The 26,285-nt window shown below is 38.6% G+C and overlaps 3 protein-coding genes across 7 annotated transcripts; 1 reads left to right on the top strand and 2 right to left on the bottom strand.

Moving 5' to 3' along the window:
* Positions 1-6,341: 6,341 nt before the first annotated feature.
* LOC122060073 (17.8 kDa class I heat shock protein-like) lies at positions 6,342-7,410 on the top strand. The gene has a single exon (XM_042623239.1). The coding sequence runs from the start codon at positions 6,680-6,682 to the stop codon at positions 7,169-7,171; it is 492 nt and encodes a 163-aa protein (XP_042479173.1). The 5' UTR covers positions 6,342-6,679; the 3' UTR covers positions 7,172-7,410.
* A 246-nt stretch (positions 7,411-7,656) lies between these two features.
* On the bottom strand, positions 7,657-14,073 carry LOC122058934 (pentatricopeptide repeat-containing protein At1g63330-like). Of its 2 annotated transcripts, XM_042621648.1 has the most exons (5): positions 11,432-14,073; positions 8,722-8,780; positions 8,430-8,641; positions 8,190-8,299; positions 7,657-7,975 (listed from the first exon to the last, which is right to left on the bottom strand). In XM_042621648.1, the coding sequence occupies exon 1, from the start codon at positions 13,815-13,817 to the stop codon at positions 11,631-11,633; it is 2,187 nt and encodes a 728-aa protein (XP_042477582.1). In that variant the 5' UTR covers positions 13,818-14,073; the 3' UTR covers positions 7,657-7,975; positions 8,190-8,299; positions 8,430-8,641; positions 8,722-8,780; positions 11,432-11,630. The 2 variants fall into 2 exon arrangements, with proteins under 2 accessions (XP_042477582.1, XP_042477581.1); XM_042621647.1 differs by having other exon boundaries at positions 7,960-8,299.
* Positions 14,074-20,707: 6,634 nt separating this feature from the next.
* Positions 20,708-26,285, bottom strand: LOC122060047. 4 transcript variants are annotated; one of them, XM_042623199.1, is made up of 8 exons: positions 26,114-26,285; positions 24,486-25,685; positions 24,259-24,377; positions 22,669-23,655; positions 21,824-22,172; positions 21,574-21,727; positions 21,159-21,258; positions 20,708-21,060 (listed from the first exon to the last, which is right to left on the bottom strand). In XM_042623199.1, exons 2-8 carry the CDS (start codon positions 25,638-25,640, stop codon positions 20,943-20,945), a joined length of 2,982 nt encoding a protein of 993 aa, XP_042479133.1. In that variant the 5' UTR covers positions 25,641-25,685; positions 26,114-26,285; the 3' UTR covers positions 20,708-20,942. The 4 variants fall into 4 exon arrangements, with proteins under 4 accessions (XP_042479133.1, XP_042479134.1, XP_042479132.1 ...); XM_042623200.1 differs by having other exon boundaries at positions 24,486-25,700; XM_042623198.1 differs by having other exon boundaries at positions 24,486-25,789.

Raw genomic sequence — 26,285 nt, forward strand, 5'->3', positions numbered from 1 at the left:
GGGGGGGAGAAACGTTCTTTATCTTTGAAAGAGATAATAAATTAATTTAGAATATTGAATTCATATATGTGAGATACATATGATATATTTGGTCCTAATTACTTTATGGGCAAAAGAACTCTCCCTAATCGATATCTTTAAGCCTAGATATAGGTGAGCGTGAAAAGACCACCCTGTGACTAGTGACCATTCTATTGCCCTTATTTTATTTAACAAACATATTCCTTAATATATTTAATGGCTATCTTAACATTTTTTCACTGAATTCAATGAATCATTGAATGATTTATGTGGCAAATGTTTTCTTTTCATCACTGAAGGAAAAAAAATTTGAAAGAATAAAACAATAAGAATCTGAATCATAGCCAACTAGGGAAGAGAAGAATATAAGTTCACCATCTAGCCCTTTGATTAGCTTCCTTAGCCGGTGCATGCATCTGCAAGAAAGTTAGCCTCTCTAAGAAGATGAGAAAAATAAATATACTCTAAAAATTAAAATTAAGTGAACAATGAACTATGGTGAGAAGAATTAAACAAATCTTGAATTGAAAAGAGACCTAACTCCTAAGCAAGTTGAGTTAAACATTAATAATTCACCTATGATTAAGGGAATAACATTTCACCTTTGATTAAAAGGTACCTAGGGGACCAAATCCCTTGCATTCAAATACTAAAAACAAAGAGCAGGTTAAGCAAAATTTTCCATATAGTCACCAAACATATCCTAATAACATTAGGGTTTACCAAAAAAAAAAAAATTCCCAGTAACATTAGGGTACATTTTTCTATATTTAATTGAATGACTAAAATATTTTGGAGTAAGCTCCACAAGAACAACCTCCAACTAATTTCTATGACAAATAGGACAAGCCCATGTGTTTGGTTCAACACTTCTCTATTCTCTACTTCTCTATCAATACTTAATGTGAAGATGCAAATGCAATCAGGTAGACAAAGTCACGTTTGGATTCTATTTTTATTTGGCATTCCAAAACCCCACTTGTTCATGTTTTCTTATTTATTTATTTGGAGAGGGAATAACGCGTTGATCCTAATTTATTCTATCTATATATATACATATATATATATATATATATATATATATATATATATTTTTTTTTCACTTCCAAGAGACTTCGCTAAACGTGTACTGTGGCTAGGGGTGCAACCTAACCAGGTTGGGACGGATTTTCGAAACCCAACCCAACCCTAGGTTCCCTTAGCTCAGCTGATCGAGGTCAGCTCAGCCTGGGTTGTGATCCTGCAGTCGGCTGGGATATCACAATCCAGGTCCATCTCTATTGGGCTCGACCTAACCTAATCCTGATTGACCTTGATTTGACTAGGTTGGCCCCAATTGACCTTGACAGCCTTTATTTTTGACATTTCATATAGATTGTCAAAGCCTCATACTACCCACTATTCAAATTTCGTAGAACAAAACAATGGAGACCTCTAAGGTCTTCGTTACTGTGTAGAAACAAACTCTCCAAATTTCTGATCAACTTTTCTTCAATGATATTTTACAATGAACTACGAGTTTTTCATTGTAAATTTGTACAGAGCAATCAACGAATTCTGGCGAAATAGATGATCTATGTGACCAAATTTTCTTGTTCAAAAGATCTCTTTTTGTGCATTCGCAATAGGAATGCATCAACAAAACTACTCTTCCATATAGATCGCATGAACTCAGAATTTCTTCGCTTCAATTTAGTCTGAAGGTGCAATATAATACCCCTCAAAAACCCCCCAACAAAATAAAATGCATAGATAAACTCTGTACAAGCATCCATCTTCTTCTTCTCCATCGATAATATTTCACGAATTTTCCTACTCTCATCAGATAGACTTGAACCCAAGGAGCACAAACAACGAATATCCCTTTCTTCTTCACCATCAGTACTCTGACGGAAGAAGGCAAAGTTGGTTCATCTTTGCAGCACGTATTTCTCCTTCTTTTTTTCCACTATTTGGTTATTGGTTCACTCAAGTTACTTGGTTTGATTCAGACCAAATATGTGAACCAATGCAATGAGAAAGAAAAAAAAAAAAAAAACGATTTGAGTTGAACATAGAGGGTCACTGGTATTTTAAAAGTGTAAGGGAGATAGAGAGGTATAATTTAAGTCTTTTTTTTTTTTTTAGTGGAGAAATAAAACCCTCGAACAGGAGAGTTTGATTAAATAAGGAAAATATAGGAGACTGATAGAAAATTTCCATTATAAGTATACGCTCTTAAGACTATGCCTCAATTCCCACCATCATTTAGAGTTAGAACTCCCAACTAATTGTTGGAGATTTTAATTATCATGATTTGAGGATGTAATGTAATAGGAAAGGAAAATAAGGAGAAACCACTTATTAGCATTAGGGTTGTCTTTTTTATTTTTTTTTTGTAACCCATTAGGGTTGTCTTGGCACCTTCACTTTGGTGTTTCTTCACATGATTGTACTATTTGAGAGAGACTTTGGATCCATTGTAGGTATGTGTTAGAGGCCACCACCTCTCTCATTAACTGCCATTTACAAGGTGAAGAGGGGTATTTATGGAACTAAGTAGGACATGTGATTTCCTCTGACACATACGTGGGAGCTTTGTTAATGAATCATGTTTTCTAATGAAAAAACAAAAAGAAAAAAAACAAAAAAGATTTTTCTAAATGGACTTGGAGGATATCCAAACACAGCCTAAAAATAGAAATATAAGATTACCAAGAGTCAAATGGTAATTCTTTGTTTGCCTCTATAACGACGAGTCTGGATCACATATGCTTGATTTGGTGATAACATGTCTTATTTTGTTTTCATAAATGCATTCTCCACGTTATCATTAAGAATGCATTAAAAATATTTATAGAAGCCAGAAAACACATGTCATCACATAATTGTACGTGAAAAGTACACATATGGGTAGGTGATCTGGGTTCTAGAACAACTCAACTCCATGTTATACCAACTAAATGTGTAGGAGTGGATAGATCAAACATGGAATTAGGTTTCCACGTGTTCTTGGCCATATCTGAACAAACTTACAGGAATTCTAGTTTTCATACTCCTTTGCACATGTATATGCCATTAATCCTTCGAGGAAAGTCACTGGGAAGAAGCTTCATATGTCCATATATTGTGGCCATTTGGTCTATTTGTGACAAAACATACACATATGCTTCTTGTTCTTCTATTAATTGTTTATAATTAAGGAAGTGTTTGTGGGGTTTCTCATTCTTTTATCCCTAAGAATAAATTAAGGATATATTTATTTTTTTATGGAAATTAAAAAAAAAAAAAAAAATCTTCTTAACATGGCCACCTTCATCTTGCCACATGGCCGACCATTGGATAAAGAGAACATTGTCTCTTCTACAACAAATATGGACATCATGGAAACCACTAAGGTGCAGTTTTGAAGTGATCTATCTGTGTTTTCTCTATAGAATAAGATTAATTAGAGTTGAGGGATTGGATTTATAATTTACAGTTTTATTAACTTTTCAATACTAATCTTTCATCTTTCTAAAACCCCAAAATGTTAACACTATCACATAACTGGTGATTCTTCTATTATTTTTTTGGGAAAAGTTTGGGCAACTACCATAAGCTAGCACCCTTTTTGTCTCTCTCTTTTCCCCCCTTTGAAATGATCCCATTGCTGCTCCTATATGATGCACTGTCACGTGCCCCCATTGGTGCCACCTGCTAGCTTACTGCACATGGGCGGTGTGCCTATCTCTCTCCCTATTTTTTCTCCTCCCAAATTTTGTGATTCCCTTTAACAATAGTCCTGCAACCCATATTGTTGGATGTCTCTTAGCATATAGTCTTCTAATTTCTCATATCCTTGACCTTGGCTTGTGGGTCTTGAGCCTAGTTATTAAATTCTCTGAATTATTCGTGAATAATTTGGCCGAACAAAATTTTACTGAATTTTACGAATAATTCGATCCTAATCCGAATCAAATAAAAAATTCTCGAATTTTATAGACTTTTTTAAAATTCACAAATAATTTGGTTGAACCAAATTTTATCCCATGTAAAAAAAAAAAAAAAATCTTGAATAAGTCAATAAGCCTTTAGAAATAGTGTGGATTATTATGCATTTATTATCCTAATGTTACTTTTCTTTTTTTTTTTTAACAGAAACCGACAAAACTGATTATTCCTGGGTATATCTCTCACCTCTACAAAAAAAAAAAAAATAAAAACAAAAACTCTCACCCATTTTTGCTTCGACTAAGTCTTACATTGGTTACCCTCCAGCTTAAGATGAACATGCGCTGGGTGACGTTACAGCTGAATTTGTGCTCAGTCCCTCCTCTCAGTATCTCTTTCTCTGATTCAATTAATTAAGTAATAGAATGAGTAAAAAAAAAAAAGGGCTAAATATAATATTTTATCCTTAAAATTTAAAATTTTATTTTTTATATCATTTGTATGTTATGTACATATGATAATTGATAGATAATAAGAAACAAGTATTGCAAATATTAAAAATAACATCAGAATTTTTTGTCCCCTTTTTATTTTTGTAAACGAATAATTCCCGAATCCGAATCCGAACTCGAATTTTATTATCTCTATTTTTTTTTACCGATATTTTGACTGAATCGTTGAATTAATGAAACTAATCAATCCGAATAATTCTTCATCCGAATAATTCCCGAATCCAAATTTAATAACCATAGTCTTGAGAGGGGTGAGTTTGCCTCCAATGCTCTATGAAATTTATGTTTCTTCACAATTGTCTCAAAAGGCTGAATAATAATTGGATCTGGGTCTCATTTGCAGTGTATAATTTGGCATCATGGATTAAAGATCGAGTTTTTTGCCACCCATGACGAAGAGAGAATCTCTTTTCTCATGGGATTTCGATGCTTAGATGAGACTCCTGAAACAGTAAAAACTATAGTTTAGGCATTCATTTGTAAAGACCAAAATCAGGTCATCGTGACATTTTATCTCTGGTTTGGAGAAACCTTTTCAATAAATAAAAGATTAGCCACCAAAAATACAAAGAGGAATCCCAGTTCAGGCCCAACCCAAGATTCATCAGCCGGGATGGACGTGCTGGAGAAATGAGAAAAAGAGCCCAACCGAAGGACTATGAGAAAAACCCTAGCCCCAGGCCCAAGCTAGGCCCTTTTCAGATTATCCAGCCCATGCCAAACTTAAGAAAAATAATCTACTCTGTCGTTTTTTGGGATGAATCAAGCCAGAGCAGATATTTTAAGTGTAAGTGGCAGTCAAATCAAATATAAGGACCAACGTGGGCGTTAATGGTAATGGCCGTTTCTAGGGTTTTTTATTTTTTAATTCAAAAAAAAAAAAAAAATTCTCATATCTTTAATTGGGGAAGGTTTTCTAGTCTTGTCACTTGTGATTTATATAACCAAGTCTTGGTTAGATGCCTACTTTCGTCACGTGGTCTATTGAATTGGATTGAAAAATCGTGTAAGGGGAGATTTCAAGGTCCTATGCTCACATGTCAAGTTTCAATCCAAATAGAGTTCACCACGTGTCAAAACAAATCATTGAAAAATTATAAGAAATTTAATGATGATTGGAAATAGGGATGTAAATGGATAGTCAAAATCCAAACTTGAATACGCATTTGTATTCATTTCGGGTTATCCGTATCCGGTTTAAGGGTATCTGGGTTAAAATCCAAATAATCCGATCCGACTAAATAATCAATCAATGATTTTAAGGTTCTTGAAGTTTAAACAAGTTCTAAAGAATGAGGAAAATAGTTAAAACAACTTAGAAAGATAGATTAAGAACAAATTATATTCATTCGGGAGAGGAAGGTCTGGATTACACAAGTCAGACAATAAACAAATAGTTGAAAATCCGAATTCAATCTGCATCCGTATTCATTTAGGGATATTCGTATCTGGTCAGAAAATATCCAGATCCAAACACATCCGATCCAAATTCAATCCGTATCCAATCCATTTACATCCAATCGATGTGCATAGATATATACAAGAATGCATGCCAATACATAAGGAGGGAGGAAAGGGTTGTCTTATAGCACAAGGTAAATACAGGAGAAACGAACCCATGACCTCTTGGGAGCCTGCACTCTACTGACAAGGCACCAACCAACTAAGAAAATAGTTGTCCCCAACTCGAGGGTTTTAAACACTGATTTTGAGCTATAGTTTGACATGTGAATAGGAAACTTAGACTCTACCTGTCCACAAAATTTGAATCATATACAATATACCAAATAGCCAATACTTGACCTAATTGCCCTCATACGAAGTTTGGACCAAGTTTTATCACTCCATATCTGGTGCTGTTGGGTATCTCACATATGCCTCTGCTTTGACTGCCACTCCTCTTCTACGGTTCTGTTTTCTAGAAGAGCCTTCCAGAATGTCAAATCTTTTCTCGTAAATAGTGATGTTAATCATTAATCAACCATCACCATCCCTTCCTGTTAATTCCCTGTCAAACAATTCCAATCCATCCCGAAGCTTCCACTTTACAAAAGCTTCAGATGAGGAATAAACCGACTCCAGAATCTTCAAGAAACCCCACCTAACACCTATAAATAATTGGTTCATTGCAAATCGTTGCAGTCAAAAATCAAAATACCCAAAATTCTCCCTCTCAATTTGGAGTGATTTCTGTAAACTTGGCTCAGACAACTCTTTGGGAAGCATAAAGTAAAATGTCGTTCTTCCCATCACTTTTCGACCCTTTCCAGAGCTTCTTCTCTGACAATTCCGACCTTTTGGGCATCTCCACCAACACAGAGATCGATTGGAAGGAAACCAAGCATGCCCATGTCTTCCAAGTGGATCTTCCAGGCTTAACCAAGACCGACGTGAAGCTGGAGCTTCATGAAGGGAGTGTTCTTCAGATAACAGGGGAGAGGAACGAAGTCGAACCAGAGGAGAAGAACGAGAAGTGGCATTGCAACGAGAAGTGGCATTGCAAGGAGAGGACACTGGGCAAGTTCATCCGACGATTCCGTCTACCGAAGAACGTGATGATCGATGAGATAAAAGCTACGATGGAGAACGGAGTACTTACAGTGACAGTGCCCAAGGATGAAGAAGAGGTCAAGGAATCAGAGCAGAGAACCGTCGAAATCAGTGGTGATGATGAACACCAACGTACTCCGAAAGGACTTGGTCGATTCGTGTGTTGCAAAGCTTGATTTAAATCCGATGGATGATATATAGCAAAGAAGTGGTTTTGTGTTAATGAATCTGTGTTGGGGATTTCAATTCTTGGTTGGTTTTTGGGTTTTGGGGTTTTTGGCCGTGTATATTTGTTGGAGTTTCAACCTTAAGGGCTTTCATGTAGAAAGGTGTGTTCTTATGTATATGAACATATTCATCCATTTGTACAAGGGTTTTTGCTCTATCATAAAAATTTGTCTTCACCTTTTTCTCATTTTTTCTCATACAAATGAGAGTCAAATTCAGATTTTTGACCATCTTTGATTATCTGTTTACATCTTTAACTTAAACGACAAAATATGAATCAAATTCAGATTTTCAACTATCCATTTACATGTGTTGTTTTCTTGTGTAGTTTTTTAAATCAAGAAATCAAAAGCAAATCAACTCAAAAGAAATGAATGGAATATACATACATATATATATATATATATATATATATATACACACACACAAGAACTTTTTGCCATGGTAGACAGTCAAAGGTTGCCTTGAAAACTTACTATTCTGTAACAACATTTAATTTTCAAGACTAGATTATCATTCAGTATGACATCCAAGCAGGAGCCTTGTGCATCAAGGCAAAATAGCCTCTTGACATTTGCGGGGTAAAGTTGCGTAGTTCTCGCCCCTTGGATCTTGCACATGTGGGAGCCTTGTGTACTGGATACGTCCATTTTTTATGAGATCCATGCAAAATAATGGGATACAAACAATCAACTCCACAACCAAAGACCCCAAGAAGAAGCATCAGCTAGCAGCATCCATGTAAGCATTGCCTGTTCACATAAATAATTGGGGTGCGTGATGAATGGATGCAAGCAATCTCAAATGCAAATGTACTCATAACCACTGTGATTTGTCAATCATCCAAGACGATCTAGTTATTTCAATGAAAGCAGACTACAGGGCAAGCTGAAAACAATTGGATGTTAACAGAACTTTTACAATCCTAAAATCACAAATCATGACTTCATTTGTAAGGGGATCGACCTGTCAAACGCTGTCGTGGATTCAGAGAACCAAGAACCATGCCATAACGACCACCGGCAGATTAACACCATCAGAAAGAACATAACAGAACGTTTTGAGGCTTCATTTCCCTATGGCAAATTCCAGGTACAGTGTGAGCATAAGCTAGCCCCCAAAAATTCTGGAGACCATCCATCAGTAAACAGCAGGGAGAGAAACGTAAAATTATGAAAAATCATACAAGAAAAGATGGATCTATACCAGCTAGGTTTAGAGCTGCACATAGATAAGTGGCATCCTCTGGTTTATGTTGCTGTAGTGTTACAGAGTCTTGGTGGCCCAGTCAATGACCAGGTCGAGTAAAAGCTCGTTTTTACTGGTTGTATGGAAGAAAAAGTAGTGTTCAGAGAAATCACATTTAGGTGATCCATAGAGTGCTTGAGCTGCAGCTTACTAGTCTCCAAGCATTTTGCCTGTGGAGATAATAGAAGTAGCATTGAAACCAGGAATGAAGCTGAAAGATGCTAAAGTTGCTGCAGTACTATGCCCATACCTGAAAGGCAATTCCAAATGACCCAGTCCCCACAAAAGCTCTGCCAAATAACTGATGGCCTGTGAAGTACAGAGAAAATGTCTTAGGATCATACTGTGGAAGGATAGTGTTTAGTAGAAGACTCCTAATAAAACCCTTCAAAGTTGTAAGTTCTTGCAATCTCAGAGACAGAGAGGCAATGCCATGTAGGGTGACCACCTAGGAAGATTCCGATAATTCTAAAACAGATTCAAAAGCTTTTAAAAGGATTATGACAGAACTGTAAAAGAAATTGCAAGAAATGTGAATTTTAAGAGAGACAAAGCCACAAGATCAGACTAGCTTCACCATTTTTGCCTCCAGTGCTGGAAAAATGATGTGACTGGTTACCATATCATTCTTCTCAACAGCTGCTTGTATTTCATGAAGTAAAATATCTCAAACGGAAGCCATTCACCAAAAATACAATTCGTAGAGGGAAACAGAGGGAAAATACAACAATATCATTATAATCTACCACAAAGGGAAATATCACATATGCAACCAACCAGCATACTTGTAGTGACCAGAATATCATGCACCAAGAGGAAGGGGGGAGTGAGAAAGAGAGAAATTTAAGGAATACCAAAAACAAAGAATGCAAGAGGACACGATACTTTTAAAGAGAGTAATTTTATCCTGGATGAACCGACTCTGGACCACTAAAGCAAAAAGATTGATGCTCAAGAAAGATCCGACTTCCGGGGTCCTTAAAACACTATTATGCACTTCCATATTTTGAAGGTATTTTCCATTTTTGTTTTCCTTTCTGTGATCCTCTCTTGAAGTATTTACAGAATTCACTCTAAATTCTTAAAATGTTTAGTGGCGTTCGATTGTCCCCACTTTTTATGAATTTTATTGTCTTCCATATATTCAGTACATACACTTTGTGAAGTCTGCTTTCCACCACGACCCCTTCCCACAAACTCCACAATGCAAATTCAAGACAACAACCAATGCCTCTCATATTGGAAGCAAATTCATCAAACTGAAACATTCATTTGATTGGTCCTAGAGTACAATAAACTTCAATCTCAACCAAAGAATTGACGAACCATACTAAGTTAGATACCAAGAGGACTAGGTTGGTTGTGTCCACGAATCAGTTGGGCAATTAATGTTAGTTTAGAGAGGGTACTTGCTGGTGAACATGAATTTAGGTTGTGGGTGATAATTTGGTGGACAGGCAAACGATATGAACCTTCAAGAACTACTGTATGCCAGAATTATTCACTGAGATGAAATGTCCATGCATCTGTCAACAGCATTGATTTACTTAGAAGGGTAGGAGGATTGGTGGACAGGCAAACGATATGAACCTTCAAGAACTACTGTATGCCAGAATTATTCACTGAGATGAAATGTCCATGCATCTGTCAACAGCATTGATTTACTTAGAAGGGTAGGAGGATTTTCTTCCCTACATGTTCAACTGTTTACTTCTCATGCATTTTCGTTGTTATTCCCTCTTTGTGGTTAACTCAAGCAAGAAATATTCACTCAAAGTATACGCCCAGAAAATGTTCTGCAAGTTAATAGGCATTTTCATTTTGTCAGTCTGTAGTTGACTGCTATCTCTGTGTTGGGTTTTGTCAAGGAGAAGGTCAGCTTGTTAGCAATGTCATGCTTAATTGTTGGCAGGTGGAAAGAAAGAGAGTGAAAGGGAGATACTTGCACACCTGGTAAGAGATGGGGTCTTCCAAGCAGAAAACAGCATTGGTTCTCTTCCTGATTGAACTCAAGCGCGGCTTGGTTGCATTGCTCACATTAGGAAATTAAAACTCGAGAGGCATGAAAGGTCCCATGTGCATGGTACCTAATGCATGCATTCCTTTCTGGCACTGAAATGTGCCATTGCAGGTTATACTTCCCACAAATATTAATGGTAAGGTTTCTAACTGGATGTTATTTCAAAGTACTTGGGTTAGACCTACCTAGTTCAAAGTTCAAACTCCCATGCAATAGATGGTCTTGTTTCATTTGGAACTTATCACTATGTAAATTTTGACCCCTATTGGAGTCTGGAAGATCATATTACCTAATTAAATGGCCGCATGTCTCATATTCAATGTCAAAGAGGAAACCATAACCATGAGAGAGTAAAATTTTCGTAAATGCAGTAGGTTAACTTATAACTAATAGTCGTGTACTAAAAAGAGGGGGGGAAATAGTCATTATGCCATTGGATGTCCAGGCAAGCAGTTGCTCAAAGGGAATATAAACTGATGTACAAGAAGAGCATTGAACCTCAAAAAACTATACACATTGTGAAAGTAACAATACAAAAGAAAATTTTGAATAGCCACACGACCTACTTTCAAACCAAACTCCACAACCAACCACTTGAGGGTGGGAATAGAAGAACTTAAAAAAAGCAATATAAACATGGATTGTTCAAGGTTGCATACTATATATCACTAATTGACATTACAATGTGGTAATAGATCAATTCTCACAGGATAAGCACCCCCAAGATTTCTCCATAAAAATTTCGCATCAGCATATTAGAAGGATGGTCACTACAGCTGCTTCACATTGCACAAAAAAATGCATAACAAGATACATCATAACACGATAAACTTTTCAGAGTCTACCAAACTGAACTTACATGAAAGGATCAGCTATTAGAGAATGAAAGGGTAATGTTACAGCTACAATTACTGCAAATTGACAGGACAGGTAAACCAACCTGGGATGATATTGACCTCAAAGCCCTGAAATATTTTATTAGCCCCAAATCTCAGGTTCAAAAGTACTTTTGACCACTTCATGGGAGGATTCACTCGACCCCGCCAACTTTTGTTCCCGTGAAAGATCACAAGTTTAAGTATAGGAAGGATAAGTCCAACTTGGAGAGAGCCAGATCACCATTAGGATCAAAAAGCTCCTTATGTTTTCTCCAAGCCCTCAGCCAGTATGTTGCCAACTCTGTCCTGCATTATAAAATTATCATGAACGTCGGCTCCCCCATCAACTTCTTCTTTGCCAATGGTCCCAATTAACAATCCATGAGTAACAGCATCAGGGACCCACCCGCTGTCCAACATCCGATCCAAAAACCTACAAGCCTCATGTTTATGACCCTCATTCAAGAGGCCATTGATCACCACATTGTAGATTGTTGGACTAAGAACTTCATCCTTACAAACAAGGTTTTCTATTGCATGGGTGATCGTATGCAACTGAGAATGATGAGCCATAAAAATCAGCAGTTCACTTAGTGCTTTCGAATTGGGTTCTAAACCACATGCAACCATCTTCCCAAACAACAGAGCACAATCATTTGTTCTATTCTGCATAGACATCGCATTTAATAGGACATGGTATGTTTCTACATCTAAAGGACAACCCTCCACCAACATCTGCGAGAAGAGAACTGAAACATATTTTGCATTGTTTGTATTGCACAACCAGTGCATAATAGTAGTGTATGCTAAGGGACTACATACAGTGCCAGAAGAGGAAGCTAATGATCGTAGCCCGATTGCTTCATCCATCTTTCCAGTCAAACAAAAAGCTTCAATCAACACATTCAACGAGGAAGCTCTAAGAGGGCATCCACTCCGAGACATATACTGCAACACTTCAGTAGCTTCTTTTAACTTTGTCACATGACAAAGACCTTCAACCAGCTCTGCGTAAGAGGCATTATCTAACAGCCAATATTTGGCACGGATCCAATAAAATAGCTGTAGAGCTGCTTCATAATTTTTAACTTTACACTGGCCAACAACAAGAGCAGAGTAAATAGCACATTCAGGGACATATGATGATATGATCATTCTACTGAGAACTTCAAAAGTTTTTCTGACACCTCCATTCTCACATAGTCCCCGAATAAGAATATACCAAGAAAAGCTATCTGCTATATTCCTCTCAACCATCTTCTGAAGATAACTGTAGGCTGCGAAAAAGTTACTGGCATTGCAATAACCAAGGAGCAAGGCATTGTGAGGATCAATTTCTGAAACGGAGTTCTCATCCAAAAAGTCTCTTGCTTCACAAAATTCCCCTGCTTTACAAAACCCATTTACAATATCCACATAGACATCAGCTTCAGGAGTTAAACCAGTTTCTATCATATCCTCATGAAGGTTAATTGCCTCATCCAACTCTAGGTTCTCACATAAGCACTGAACCAGAATCCCATAAACAAATGATTTAGGGACAAGACCAGAAGATCTCATCATTCTTAATAACCTTATTCCCTGGTCTGACCTACTAACCTCACAAAAAATAGGAATGGTAGTATTATAAAAATTTTCATCTCCAATGCACCTTTGCTCTAACATCTCATTCAAAATTGAGACTGATTCATCAACTCGGTTTCTTGCACAAAGACTGGTTATCAGTATCTCAAATGTCCTACTATTAGGACTACAGCCTTTCATGCTCATCCTTCTGAATTGATCTATGGCAGTGGTAATTCTATTGGCTCGGAACAGTGCCTCCAACAAATAATTCAATGTATCAACATTAGGAACAATCCCAGATTTCACCATCTCCTTATAAAAGAACAAGACAGATTGAAAATCACTCCCGTCCTTCACAAGAGAACCTAGCTTAAGATTGTAGGTAATGACTGAAGGCTTATAGTTACTCAATTTCATTAACTCGAGAACCCTTAAAGCTTCTGTCAGCCTATGATTTCTGACAAATGAATCAATCACTGGAACCAAAGCTTCTTCTGCGGATGAGCATTTTGCCTTTATCATTTCATTGCAAAAGAAATCCATTTCCCGAATATTTCCGGCCATACCCAGCTTCAGAATTATCCAACTGTACGTGTCTGCAGTGTGACGGAAACGTTTTTGAAGAGAAGCCCATTTGAATATCTTTACGGCAGCGCTCAAATTGTTTGTAGAATCCAAAACACGGATTAATTTATCAGAGCAAAGCTCGTTCTTCAAAAGACCAACTTTTGATTGAAATTCAGTATTGTCAGGTTGGTTATGATCGTTTTCAGTAGAAATTTGAAATTGGGTTGCGCATAAATACGAAGAAATATATCTATTTACAGAAGCCCATCTGAAAATTTTCTTGGAGATAATAAAAAGTGGGAGCTTTGCGTCCATTGAATGAACCTTTTAGAGCATTCTTTCGTCTCGAGAGCAGAATCGGGGTCCCCAGAGGGGAGAGGGGAAAAGGAGTTAAAAAGAACCTGGAACGAGGGGGTAGAGATCACTTACCCGGCTAGGCTTCCCTTCTTCCTCCTCCTTTTCCCCCGATTTAGTCTTCCGCAGCTATGATTTGAAGTTCATCTTGTGCTGCTCGTCTGCAACAGGGTTATATTTCAGTTTCTTCCCTGAAGTTTACTCGTCATAGCATATTCTCCCCGAATAGCTTAGGCCCGTTTGATAACGTTTCGTTTCTATTTTAAGAAGTGACCGAATCATAAATTTCCGTTTTAATAAATAGAAATAGAATTGAAGGTGTTTGATAAGTCATGTTTTTAAAAATCGATAATAATCAGTAAAAAAATAACCACAAGTCATTTCTAGAAACGGCGAAACAAGTTGAACTTGTTTCGCCTGGGTCGTTTCTTGAACCATAAATAAGTAGAAATTTCTATTTCTATTTCTGAAAATAAGTGAAACGAAACAGTTTTATCAAACGCTTTTTGCTATGTTTCTGCTGTTTCTGGAAATAGAAAAGATAGTAACGCGTTTCTTAAAACGTTATCAAACGGGCCCTTAGTTTCACCCAAAAAGCAATAAAAGCTGTATGTCAAAAAGACTCACCTATAATTTTGATTGACAATTTTGAGTCTTTGATCCTAAAGTAATAGGCTCAAGTTCAACATGAAACCATCATCATATTCTTATCTTCCATTTGGTCGTATTCCGTATTTATAGTTCATTTCTAGAATAAGAGTTTGATGAGTGGTAAAAATGATTATATTAGAATTGGTTTGGGAGTAGTTTTGATTCATGATAAGTTAAGAGGAAAATCGTTTGAGGTGCCATGGTCATGTTCAGTTGAGGCCTTTGGACGTTCTAGTATCGAAGAGTGATTTGTATGATTGAATAATCTAAAAAAACTAAAGACATACCTAAAATGACCTTAGGCGAAGTGGTGAAGAAAAGCATGTATATCTTAAGCCTTGTATGAAGTATGATGTCAAATAGCGCTGATTAGAGGGGAGTCCAAATCAGGTCCTCATACGAGAACCATGTTATACCCATGCCCAAAAACCCGAGCTAATTCAACTTTTGGACCTAGGTGATGCAACCAGGTGACAACCACTAATAACTTATAGATTTGTCCGGCTCATTGTGTAGAAGGACTACAAATCATTGAAGGAGTTAAGGTATGTACTTTACCATTGAAGAGAATTTCCCCGAACCTTATTAGTGAAATGTACCAAGAGGTGGGGCCCGCACACCAAAAATACCTTGAGAAGGCCCCACTCAACTTAAGGACCCATTTCCTCACAAGGGTGACCAGTTCAGCCTTCACCAGCTGATGGTCACCGGTTGATGGAGCATCCACCGGTGAATACCCTTCGATGAGAATACTGGCCGGACCCAGGTCTTCGCACCTGTGCACATCAAACCACCCCCAATAGTTGGGACAACTTATTGGGGAATAGATTAATGTATCCGAACACCCTAAGGTCAACCCATTAGTGCCGAATAGCGGAATAACTCGGTATTAGGTAAAAATCCATTAATTCCCAAACAGCCCTTAGTGGGACTTAAGTGGCTATAAATAGGACTTTTACCATTCATTTCTTCTCCTACCAAAATAGAAACAAGGAAAGGGAGAAAAAGAAGGAGGAGGAGAAGGAAGGCAAGGGAGGAGGAAGAAGAGGGAAACAAAGGGAACACCTACCATTAAAGATAAGTTTCTCTCTCTACCATGTAGATAATTCTCTCTCTCTCATACCCCATCTTGACCTAGGCTAGGTTGGGGAAAATTTCTAATCAAAATCCCTCTACCCACATACCCAATCTACAAATTGAATGGAGAATTTTGGTGTGAGGAACCTAATCAAGCAAGTTAATCATTCACCATTGAGTGTGAAGGCATCTTACATGAAAAACCCCAAATTTGGCAACCCAAAACCCTAAGATTTTGGAATTTGCCAAGTCCTTTACAACTAGTTGTCCCAAACCCAAAATTAGGCTGAGGAAAATGAATTAAACCTATGTATGGTGTGTGGGAGTGATTATATGAGCCATTAATGACTATTCCATGAGCTCAACCTAAGTCTTTCTCAATTTAGCTTAACCTAGACTTGTATATTGGGGAAATTGGGTGTATTTTGAAACCCTATGTTGATCCACTCACTAATTTCACTCGACCTAAGCCAAGTGAAGTGTGTGAGGGTGCCCTACATGCAAAACAACCCTAAAATCACAAAACCAAATTTATAAACTATACAAAAGAAGGAGAAGGGAGGAATGGAGTCGGGAAATGACACTCAACTGAACAACATGCACTCCCATCACCATACACAGGGGCCACAAGGCCTATGGGGCTGACCTGGACAAGAAAACCCTGGTTTCAACTTCACTGGCTGATGGTCACCGGCCAGCCGGTGAAGGTAGGAACCATCCACCGGTGAACCCTGTAGATGTAATTTTGAGGTTTTCAAACCATGTAGATCCATCCACCGGTGAACTCACCGGAAAATGAACATCCACCGGTGAACCCTATAGGTACAAAAATTGAGATTTTACCCCTCTCAGTTTCATCAGCCAATGAACTCATCGGCGTCTGCACACCAGCCGGTGAGCATTCACCAGAGAAACCACTAAGCATATTGTTTTGACCCTCTTTTTTTTTTACCCATCATTTGAATTATAGGAAGACCTTCCCTATGCTTGAGCATTTATCAAAAAATTCTCTATTTTCAATAAATAGAACCGCCAAGCGGTAAGGCTACGCAGCGCAAGTGCACCACCAATTGGTGCCCATGAGCCCACCTACTAGTGATCTTGCAGAACCTATGTTCCAGTGTTGCTTTAGGATCACAATTAGAATATAATAAGGATAATTGAAGTATATAAATGCTAACATAAATTCCTTCAATTGGCTAGGACCTAATCTACTTGACGAGGTACGCGATTATAGGAATTTAACGAACAATTGATTCAGGCTTTCGAGGTGAGGGGATTTTGTGTGCTTTTATGGAATGCTTATATCATAATGCATATGTGGATGAATTATATCATTTTGCATATTATTATATTATTCATTGTGTAAAGTGTTGATGTGGTATGAGAATGTGGATTATGATTGTGCATATGTGTGTGTATGACTAGGATGTAGGGTGGCCAACCATTGGTGCCGGCGGCACTGCATACTCAGGGTGGGTGTATGTGTGTGTGTGTGACTGGGGTGCAGGGTGGCCAACAGTTGGTGCTGGTGACACTACATGCTCATGGTGGGTGCATGTGCGTGTGTGTGTGTAATTGGGGTGCAGGGTGGCCAACGGTTGGTGCCGGCAGCACTGCATGCTCAGGGTGAGGGTGTGTGTGTGTGTGTGTGTGTGTGTGTGTGTGTGTGTGTGTGTGTGTGTGTGTGTGTGTGTGTGTGTGTGAGTGTGTGTGTGGAGACTAGGGTGTAGGGTGGCCAACGGTTGGTGTCGGTGGCACTGCATGCTCAGGGTGAGTGTGCGTGTGAGTATGATTAAAATGTGTTGTGGCATATTAGAATGCATTGGACTAGGATAACCACCCTGGTGCTACAACCCTTGCCAATAAGGGTTTATGTATTGGCTAATCCTCTCATCTGATGGTCCATGGTTGGGGACGATTTCTGGTGACTGAGGTGCACTGATGCCAGCATCGTGACAGACACTCACGCTATGTTTGATTCAGTGACGGGTATACCCTACATCGGATATTGGATTCGATGTAGTGGTATTATGGAAGAGTTATTAATAGGGGTTTGCCCGGTAACGATGTGGTTCAGGAACCCGCACGCTCCTGACCCCTAACCCACAACTAGCTTGTATCCCTGAGGACTGATAACTTACATTCATGACTGGGGATAACACCTATGTTGCAGTAGCACTTATAACCCCTTTGGACTTAGAAATTGTTGTTTAGAAATTGTTTGATAATAAATGGATTATGTCATTGCATTCATATTGATGTGGTTGGGCATAGATATTTATACTATTGCATCTTCTTGGATTGTTATGATTGCTTGTGTATGTGTTACCCTTCACTGGGCTTCGTGGAACCTCACCCCATTTGTTGCACCCTTTTTAGATGGTGGAACCAGTGCCAAGGCATGCTTGGGACTTTGGTGGCAATGGCACGGTTGTGTCTGCGAGACACCGTGTGGATGGACATGACTTCTTTATTTTTAGTTATTTATTCTTATGTATTATTTATAATCTTGTAATACCTGGGATCGGAATTCAGATGAATTTTGGTAAATGGTAATTATCATTTTGTGAATCATCAGTGGTAGAGCAAAGTTTACAAATATTATGTGTACTCTGATTTTAGTTGTGATTTTGGGGCATTTATGGATTGGGATACTATATCTGTGATCCTGGAGGGTTAGGCTGACTGGATATGGGTATCTAGTACTGCATACCTTTGCCTAGAGGAAGCGAGGTGTGACAAACCATTCTCGTACGGTGTTTAATCCACACTTGGAATCCACTCAAACTGAATCCCTGTTGTAAGAAGAGAAAGATTGAGCGGATTCCAAGTATGAATCAGACATTGTACAAGAATGGTTCTCATATGAGGACCTAATCTGAATTCGTTGGAGGAAAAAATCCATGTAACTGCTGAGTTATTGTATTCCCATTTCTCATTTCTAGAACAAGAGCACCCTTAACTTATTAGACGACTACTACCTTTTAAGTCATATCGATTCAATCATTGCTCAATAAGAAAGGTTTTCTCCATGTTTCCATAAATCTCAGATATTTCACTTTCCCCTCATTTTTATCTTGTTGAAAAGGATTTCACAGTTGGTTGGCTTTGGTAGAGAATTGCTTTGTCTTCTTCTCTCTGCAAAACAGAATCTCTCCCCTCCTACATGTGACATGTTTGCCTTCTTATAATAAGGTTATACACATGAGTAAATGATCTCATTTGTTTTTATGGTACATGCTTTGTCCTGATGCTATGTATGATACATGCTTTGTCCTGATGCATGTATATATTTCAGGCCTGGTTCTTTGCCCCTAACACAATAATTTTTTTCTTAAAAAAGGGGAATGGGCATGTACTTTGGTGGTCTCAACTCAATTTCTACTGCAATTAACTTCCTACAATGCCTTCTATCTAAACATGGATGTTAGCGGTCAAAATTATTGGATTTTGTTGTACTCTACATTTAGATTTCTATTTTTATTGTTTTCTTGATCTATATGTTTTGGGTTTTCAAGATGCTGCAAAGGAACTTTTCTCTCGCTCTCTTCTTTCCCAATAGTTTATCTATTGTTGCAAATGCAGGTTTGTAGCTCAGAGAGTATAGGCCTCTTACTTGAAAACATAAACAAGCTCTTAAGTTGAGGGAACAAAAGATGCCCCAATCAATGGAGTCATATCATTTTGCTATTAGTATCCCTTTGATAAACAAATATCATTTTGCTATTAGTATCCCTTTGATAAACAAATATGGGCCCCTTGATCCTCTTGAAATTCCAATTGGACTTCCACACATTATAACAAGTTTAGTTATTTCCCGAAAAATGCAAAGATAGATTTGTCCAATGCAATTACAAAAATGGCTTTACTGTGAAATATACTATATAAGGCCTAGAAATTGCACCTGGCATATACAAGACTTCTGAAATTATTTAATTACGTGATTCAAGAAGGCATGTTTTCATAGTAAGGCAGTTTATTCATCGAGTAAAGAAGCCAAAAGAGTGAGTTGAATGGAAATCTGATCAGTAGTCTTGCAATCTCATGTGAACAAACTGGTTCCTTAGTCGAGTTGCCGATCTGAAACTGTGAAACTGACCGTATCTAACAAGAAATAGAACCATAAGGATGTGTCCCCTATTTGGACCAGGGCTGCTTTTATCACTTCCCAAATGACTTTGAAGGTCCAGAGTGATAGAAGTGTCCAAGTAGAATATCAGCTCAGAAATCCAGTTTATTATACTCCCCATCTCCAGAACTCACTGCACTGCTATTAGAACTGAGATGATTTGGGCTTACTAGTAATCAGTGTTGACATCCAATACTATCAATGTATTAGTAAGGGATTATGGATCCATGATACATAATCTGAATCTCTCTGTATCATAGAGGCAAAGATGAAGGCAGCAGGTCAAAAGAGGAATCATTGAATCAAATATAGGATGGAAAAAGAATAAATGAGAATTCTAATCAAAACTACAGAATTTAATCACTAAGGCCAAAAGCATCTAAATATGAGAACTATATGTTGCGTCTTTTTGAAGTTCAGATAGTGCACAGCTAGAATCTAGCCTCTCAACATTGTAAGCCAATATATTTAGAAACCTTTGCAGCAGATGAGGGCCCTTCCTAATAATCCTATGTAATGGCTATGCTTCTGTTTTTACTTTGAGGGATCTAGAGGGATGTGTGTCTTCAATCTCCTTTAAAGAGTCAGAACACTTGGCTTTTGTTTGTAATTAATTGTTAACTTTCTTTTCAGCCTTATATAAACTTGACTCTCAGGAGCTCTTTAAGTTGTACATGTTCTTGTGGCTTTGTATAATCTTGAAGGAGTCCCCACTGTAGAATCTATGAAATGAATGGAGTACTCAGTGTCTGTTAGTACTGCATTACTCCAGGGATTTCAGCAATTAGTCTGACTCTCTGCACATGACAACAACTTTGTTCTTTCCTATTAGTCTACTTTTCTAAATTGTTTCTGGACAATTTCAGACAGCCTCAATTTATTGTCATTACATGATATAATCTATAGAATGTGTGTGTGTGTGTGTATATATATATATATATATATAGAGAGAGAGAGAGAGAGAGAGAGAGAGAGAGAGAGATTGCAGGCATTTATTCTCAAACTCCAGTATGTAATTGCTTTCAGAGGGAGAAGTTCTTTCCTGGATGTACAATATTCCGCACTGTACATATGATAAATAACAACAGCCAGCATTAAACATATCTTGATGTGTTAAACTGGCTGCTTAACAAATCAACATCCATTGTCTAACTCGGATTAAATCAAGTCAATTTTTGTCAAAAAAGATAAGGTCCTCCAGACCATGGACCTGTTTCTCCATCAATCTAGGAGTTGGCGTATGCCCGAACAACGTCCAATATTGGAGCTCGGCATATCGGACATCTCCCACTACTCCACTGCAACTCATGGGCACACTTGAAACAGGTGCACATGTGCCCACATCTGAACAACATGCGAAAAAACGCCAGTCAGCATAAAATATCAGAAGCCAGAAAACTCTCAATTTAGTTACTTCATAAGAGGGAAAAAAAAATTCTTACCTATACAAAAGTGAGTCAACTTGCATTTCATAGCAGATACAACACTTGCCTTTTTTTATTGGTAGCCAATTGAACAGTTCTGTTCCCTCTCCTCCATGAACTGCAATTGCAAAAGTACAGGTCTCCGCTATGAGATAGTTCATGGGGTCTCTGCTATGAGATATTTCATGGGATAAAAAAATTTGAATAATAACAGAGGTGTAGAAATCATATATAATTTATTGATTACGAAAACCAATTGAAGACTGAGCAATTTGTATTCTTTTAAGGGAGCACAAAGAATCATGTATTGTACATGGACCCAAGGTCATTGGACAAGGCAGGGTCATACCAAAATTTCTTACAAAATGACATTATAGAAAATCCTTATAGTTTTAGCTTGAGAAAAGAGTATTCATTTCATCTTTCAGCTCACCTGAATGATAAACGGCAGCAGAGACCTCCTTCTTGATGGAGTGGTGTAACTTATTCTGCATATCCGTGCAGCTCTCCATTGATTTTCGCAGTTCAGATATCTCATTATGAAGCTGTAGCATATGCCCTCTCAAATCAGATATGAGATCCATTTCCTGTAATCATTGGCCACAAAATGTTATCTCACCGACCGATAACATGAGGACCTTCATACCAAGGCCGCCATTAATAGGGGAATGAAGGAAACTCACAAGAGAAGGATGATTTACAGCAGACTGCAGATTGTCTTGGCAGTGATATGGGACTGATTGTAACGATGTCGATGCAACTCGATCAGAATTATCAATGACTTCATGATCTTGATACCAATTCTGCGTTCTCAGCTGAGATGGTAAAGGTAGGTTGTATGAAGTAGAAGAAGGTAGGTTAAATGATGATGATGTAGATGCAAAATGATAAGAAGCATCACTTGCTCCCAGATATGGATGCTCAAAATGATGCTCTTCTCCTCCTACAGTTTCTGGCTGATGACTTTGTCTTTGTAAGGAAGACTCGATTGTCTCCTTCAAGTCGCTGGCAAGGAAATTTGATACACTTCTTCTGCATATGTAGGGAGATGCATGAGCACTACAAGAATAGCCATGAAGGTTTCTATTTCCACTATTTTTATAATCAAATATTTTTCTTCCCTATGGATTTGAATGGCCATGTTACAGAAACTCACAATTCTAATTTGAAAATTGGAACCAATAGTCATAATTTTTCATTCATTGAAGGAGGACTAATACATAGTATGACAGGTATACAGATTTTTAAGGAATAAAAATAAGACAAAGTCGTAAAGACACCATAAATTTGTGGCAGTGACCTATTTGAAGGCAGTTCCTATCTTGTAGCAGTTTTTTGAGCATTGTTGGTATGATACAAAATGCCAGATTTAATCTTTGACAGCATCAACACAAATTTTCCACTTATAGGATTATCCAAATGTAGGCTATAGTACAATTTAGTTTTAGTTTTAGTTTCTTGAGCTTACCTTTAAGAATCATTAAATGAATGGATAATAAATTACGAGATCAAGACCAGATATTGATACCTCTGAAGCAGCTCTCGAATTTCCCCATTTTCTGAACTGTTCTCAAGCATTTCTTGGCACCATTCTTGCCTGGAACGCCTCCAATCTCTTGGTGGGCGAGAAACATTACCTAGCCAGGTTCCATCAATGGATCCTTCAAGCTGCTCAGTATCAGGATCTGGTTTATCCGTTACTTCATTCCCTTCATCTTCTGAATTATTCTCAAGCACATTCTGGTACCATGACTGCCCTCCCCAGTATGTTTGTGGGTGAGCACCATCAGCTAGCCAGGTTTCATCAGTGGATCCTGCAAGCTGCTGCATATCAGATTCTTGTTCTGTAATTGCTACATTCCTCTCCCTGTCTTCAGAGTTATCATCAAGCACATCCCCGTACCATGCTTGCCTAGAATGTCTCCAATCTCTTTCTGAGTAAGAAACATCACCAAGCCAAGTTCCATCTGCGGATCCTACAAGCTCCTGTGTGCCTGGTTCTGGTTCATCAGTCGCTACATTCCCATCTTCTGAATTATTCGAAAGCAAGTCTTGGCACCATGATTGCACTGAACCTCTCCAATCTCTACGGGGTTGTGAAACATCACCTAGCCAGGTTCCATCAGTGGATCCACCAAATTGTTGGGTATTTGGCTCTGGTTCTTCCGTTATGTCACTCCCTTCTGAATCATGTGAGACTGTTGCAGTTTTTATACTTCCTTTGTGGAGAAGATCACTAACCACTAAGCTTTTTCCTTCCCATGCACGATCTGAACTCTGACCTTCTTCTTGAAAATTTTCACTAGAAGAAGGCATTGAGTGGTGCACTGGGCGTGTGTTTTCTTGCTCAATTCTAGTTTCCTGCTGATGAACTTCTTCATTCATGAGCTGATTGGAAGTACCAGAATGTTCTGAATCTGTGGTGTTATTCAGTAGCTGTGTGTGAGAGTTGGAGTTATCTCCAGATTCTTCACCATGGACCTCTCCAGCATCTTGTTTAGGACTGAATTTCTGCCTGTTGGGTCAAGATCCTTTGGGTTAGTTCTCAAGGCTTGAAATTAGCTCACCCTCCAAAAATTTGAAAATGAGAGTTCATGTATAAGCTAAGCAGATGACTCAGCACCCAATGTACAAGAAGTAGAGCTTAATATTTATAACGCGATCAGGTGAAAGAATAGAACCAATTTCCATATCATACCATGGCACTTAATAAACTACTCTTTATTGTTTTTTCCTTCATAAGTAATGCCACTTAATTCGTAATATTAGTACTTACTGTTTTCTGCATTCTTGACATACGAATCTAATGAAGATTTAAGCTAACAGGCTATTTTTAACATTCCATTTCAATTCTTCAAACAGATAAATGCAGACTATTGGAGTATCCCCATAATAAATATCCAAGTGCCAAGCTGATGAATCAGGAAGAGAGTCTCCAGACTCCTCATGTTATAACACATATCATCCTTTTTTGGCAGCAGATTCATATATCATTATTCCAAATAAGCCATTACTTTTGACCAATGATGGAAGAGAAACTTAACGAAATGTGAAGTAAAACACAATGAACATATGAATGGTCAGCTCAGAGTGCAAACAAGCAGGGCAAAGACTGTACCTTAATGCCAATATGCTAGTTCCTTGTTGTAATCTACCCGGTTTAGATGCCGCAAAAGGTGGACGCTGTTGATCTTGAGATACAACTACCCCTTTTAGGAATCTGAGCTTAAGCATTGACTGCAGAGGGAGTGGAATACAGAAGTCGATTATTTTATTTTTTTATCACAAGATTGTGAAAGATAGTCCTGACTCGGAATTTGAAAGATCAGAAGGAAAGGAACTCACTTGGATGCGTCCCCGTTGTGGGAATCGCGATACCACCCTCCGTTCCACCAGTTCATTGAGCTCTCTCTGCCTTTCGCGTTCTAATTGCACAAGCAAATCCATCATCGCTTGCCGGCCTCTCACACGGGGGCTCTTGCCAACATTGACGAAGCTCACCCTCTGTTTTCCTCTGTGTTCGGGTACAGGGTCAATCACCACAGGCTGCTCCCGATCAGTTTCATCGATCGAAGAGTTTTCCATTTTTATTGGTTTCCCTGATGTCAGTCTTCTAATGATATCTGCCACTCCGAGTCTCTCGCTTTCTCCAACATTCGAAACTCGCTGCACCTGCGATGACAAAAGCCGTTCGCTTGGAGTGTTCTGTTCTGACCCCCAGTCCGTAAATGAATCTTCGTGTGCCATCGGAGTCTCATATCTTTCGTCTCCAGAATCGCAAACCTCAGAGCGTGGTGATGGGTCTTCATCCGAGGACGCACTATCAATATTGCTGGTTCCTGAATTAAGCCTATCACCACTGCTAATCGTTGAATTTGATTTGAAGCTGTCGTGGTTTCCTGATATCAGCTTGGATTCTGCCTCAAATTCTTTCCACATTTGAACAAGGGAAGAAGCGTGCAGATTGGGAAGATCAGCGGAGGTCTCCGACGGAGCACAAGGGCTCTCTATGGCTCGGGGGCTCTCTCCCAGGAACGTCGATGCCACCGTCGAAACAGGGTGAGAATTGGACAGGGCCATGAGTTCTGCCTCATAAGTCTGCCTCTCCGTGGTGGTGCTCATCTCCCGTGCCTTACGGGTAGCCCACCGGTCAACTACCCGCGATTGCTTCCTTGACGAAGGTGAAGATTCATCCTGAACCTGCGCTTCTTCACTCCTTCTGCTGAGGGGCCTAAAATTGTCGCCGTTCTTCTCCCGATTGTCAACCTGATTCTCAGAATTTTCAGCAGAAGCAGAGACAGAATCTCTGGAACCAGATTGGGCAATGCGGGAGTGAAGGTGATCCCTCACCAAGACCTTGAGGTTCTTCTCAAACGACACGTGCGGCTGGGCTCGAACGTTGTCTTTGTTTTCTCTTTCTTTGTCTCTGTGACGCCAATTGTGATCCCTGAAAACACAGCCGAAATGGGCAGAAGCCATTTGGACTTGGGAAGACGCCATATTTTTTCCCCCTTTTTCTTTACTTCTTCTTCGATTCAACCTTGCCTGGAACAGACCAATCTAACAGGAATGAATCCATTCCAATCCAAAAAAGCGATGAAGGATGAGACAGAGGAAAAACTTCACTTTCCATCTATGCTGTTCTCTCTCTGAATCCAAAATAAGGAAATCCAGGAAAACCCAAAGAATTTAATGCGAAAGAAGGGAGAGAAACGATGGAGATCATTCAAAGAATAAACGAACGAGGGAGGACAAAATAGAGGAGTCAATTCAGGAATTTATAACGTAAAACCGCTCATTCAGCTCATCGATTCATGCCCAGTTGCCTAATTTAGCATTCCATAAACCGCTTAGAGAGAGAAAGAGAGAGAGATTGAATTTGTGATGAATGATGATAAATCAAAACGACTAAGTTTTGGTGGGGAGGACCAAAATTAAGGAAAGAAAAGAAAAGAATAATAATCAACGCTTACCTCTTAGTGTTGGGAGAGTTTCTGGTTACAAACGCAGAAGCCGTTTCTAGTGTTCTTAGTCTCTGCAACCACAGAAAAACTGATATTTTTTGACCGAGAAGAAACCAACCTGGCCAGTTACTACCCTTAGATAGGACGACAGCTGATGAAGATGATAGTGTGAAATTTTTTT

This window comes from Macadamia integrifolia, chromosome 13 (assembly GCF_013358625.1).
Source record: "Macadamia integrifolia cultivar HAES 741 chromosome 13, SCU_Mint_v3, whole genome shotgun sequence".
Classification (NCBI taxonomy): domain Eukaryota; kingdom Viridiplantae; phylum Streptophyta; class Magnoliopsida; order Proteales; family Proteaceae; genus Macadamia; species Macadamia integrifolia.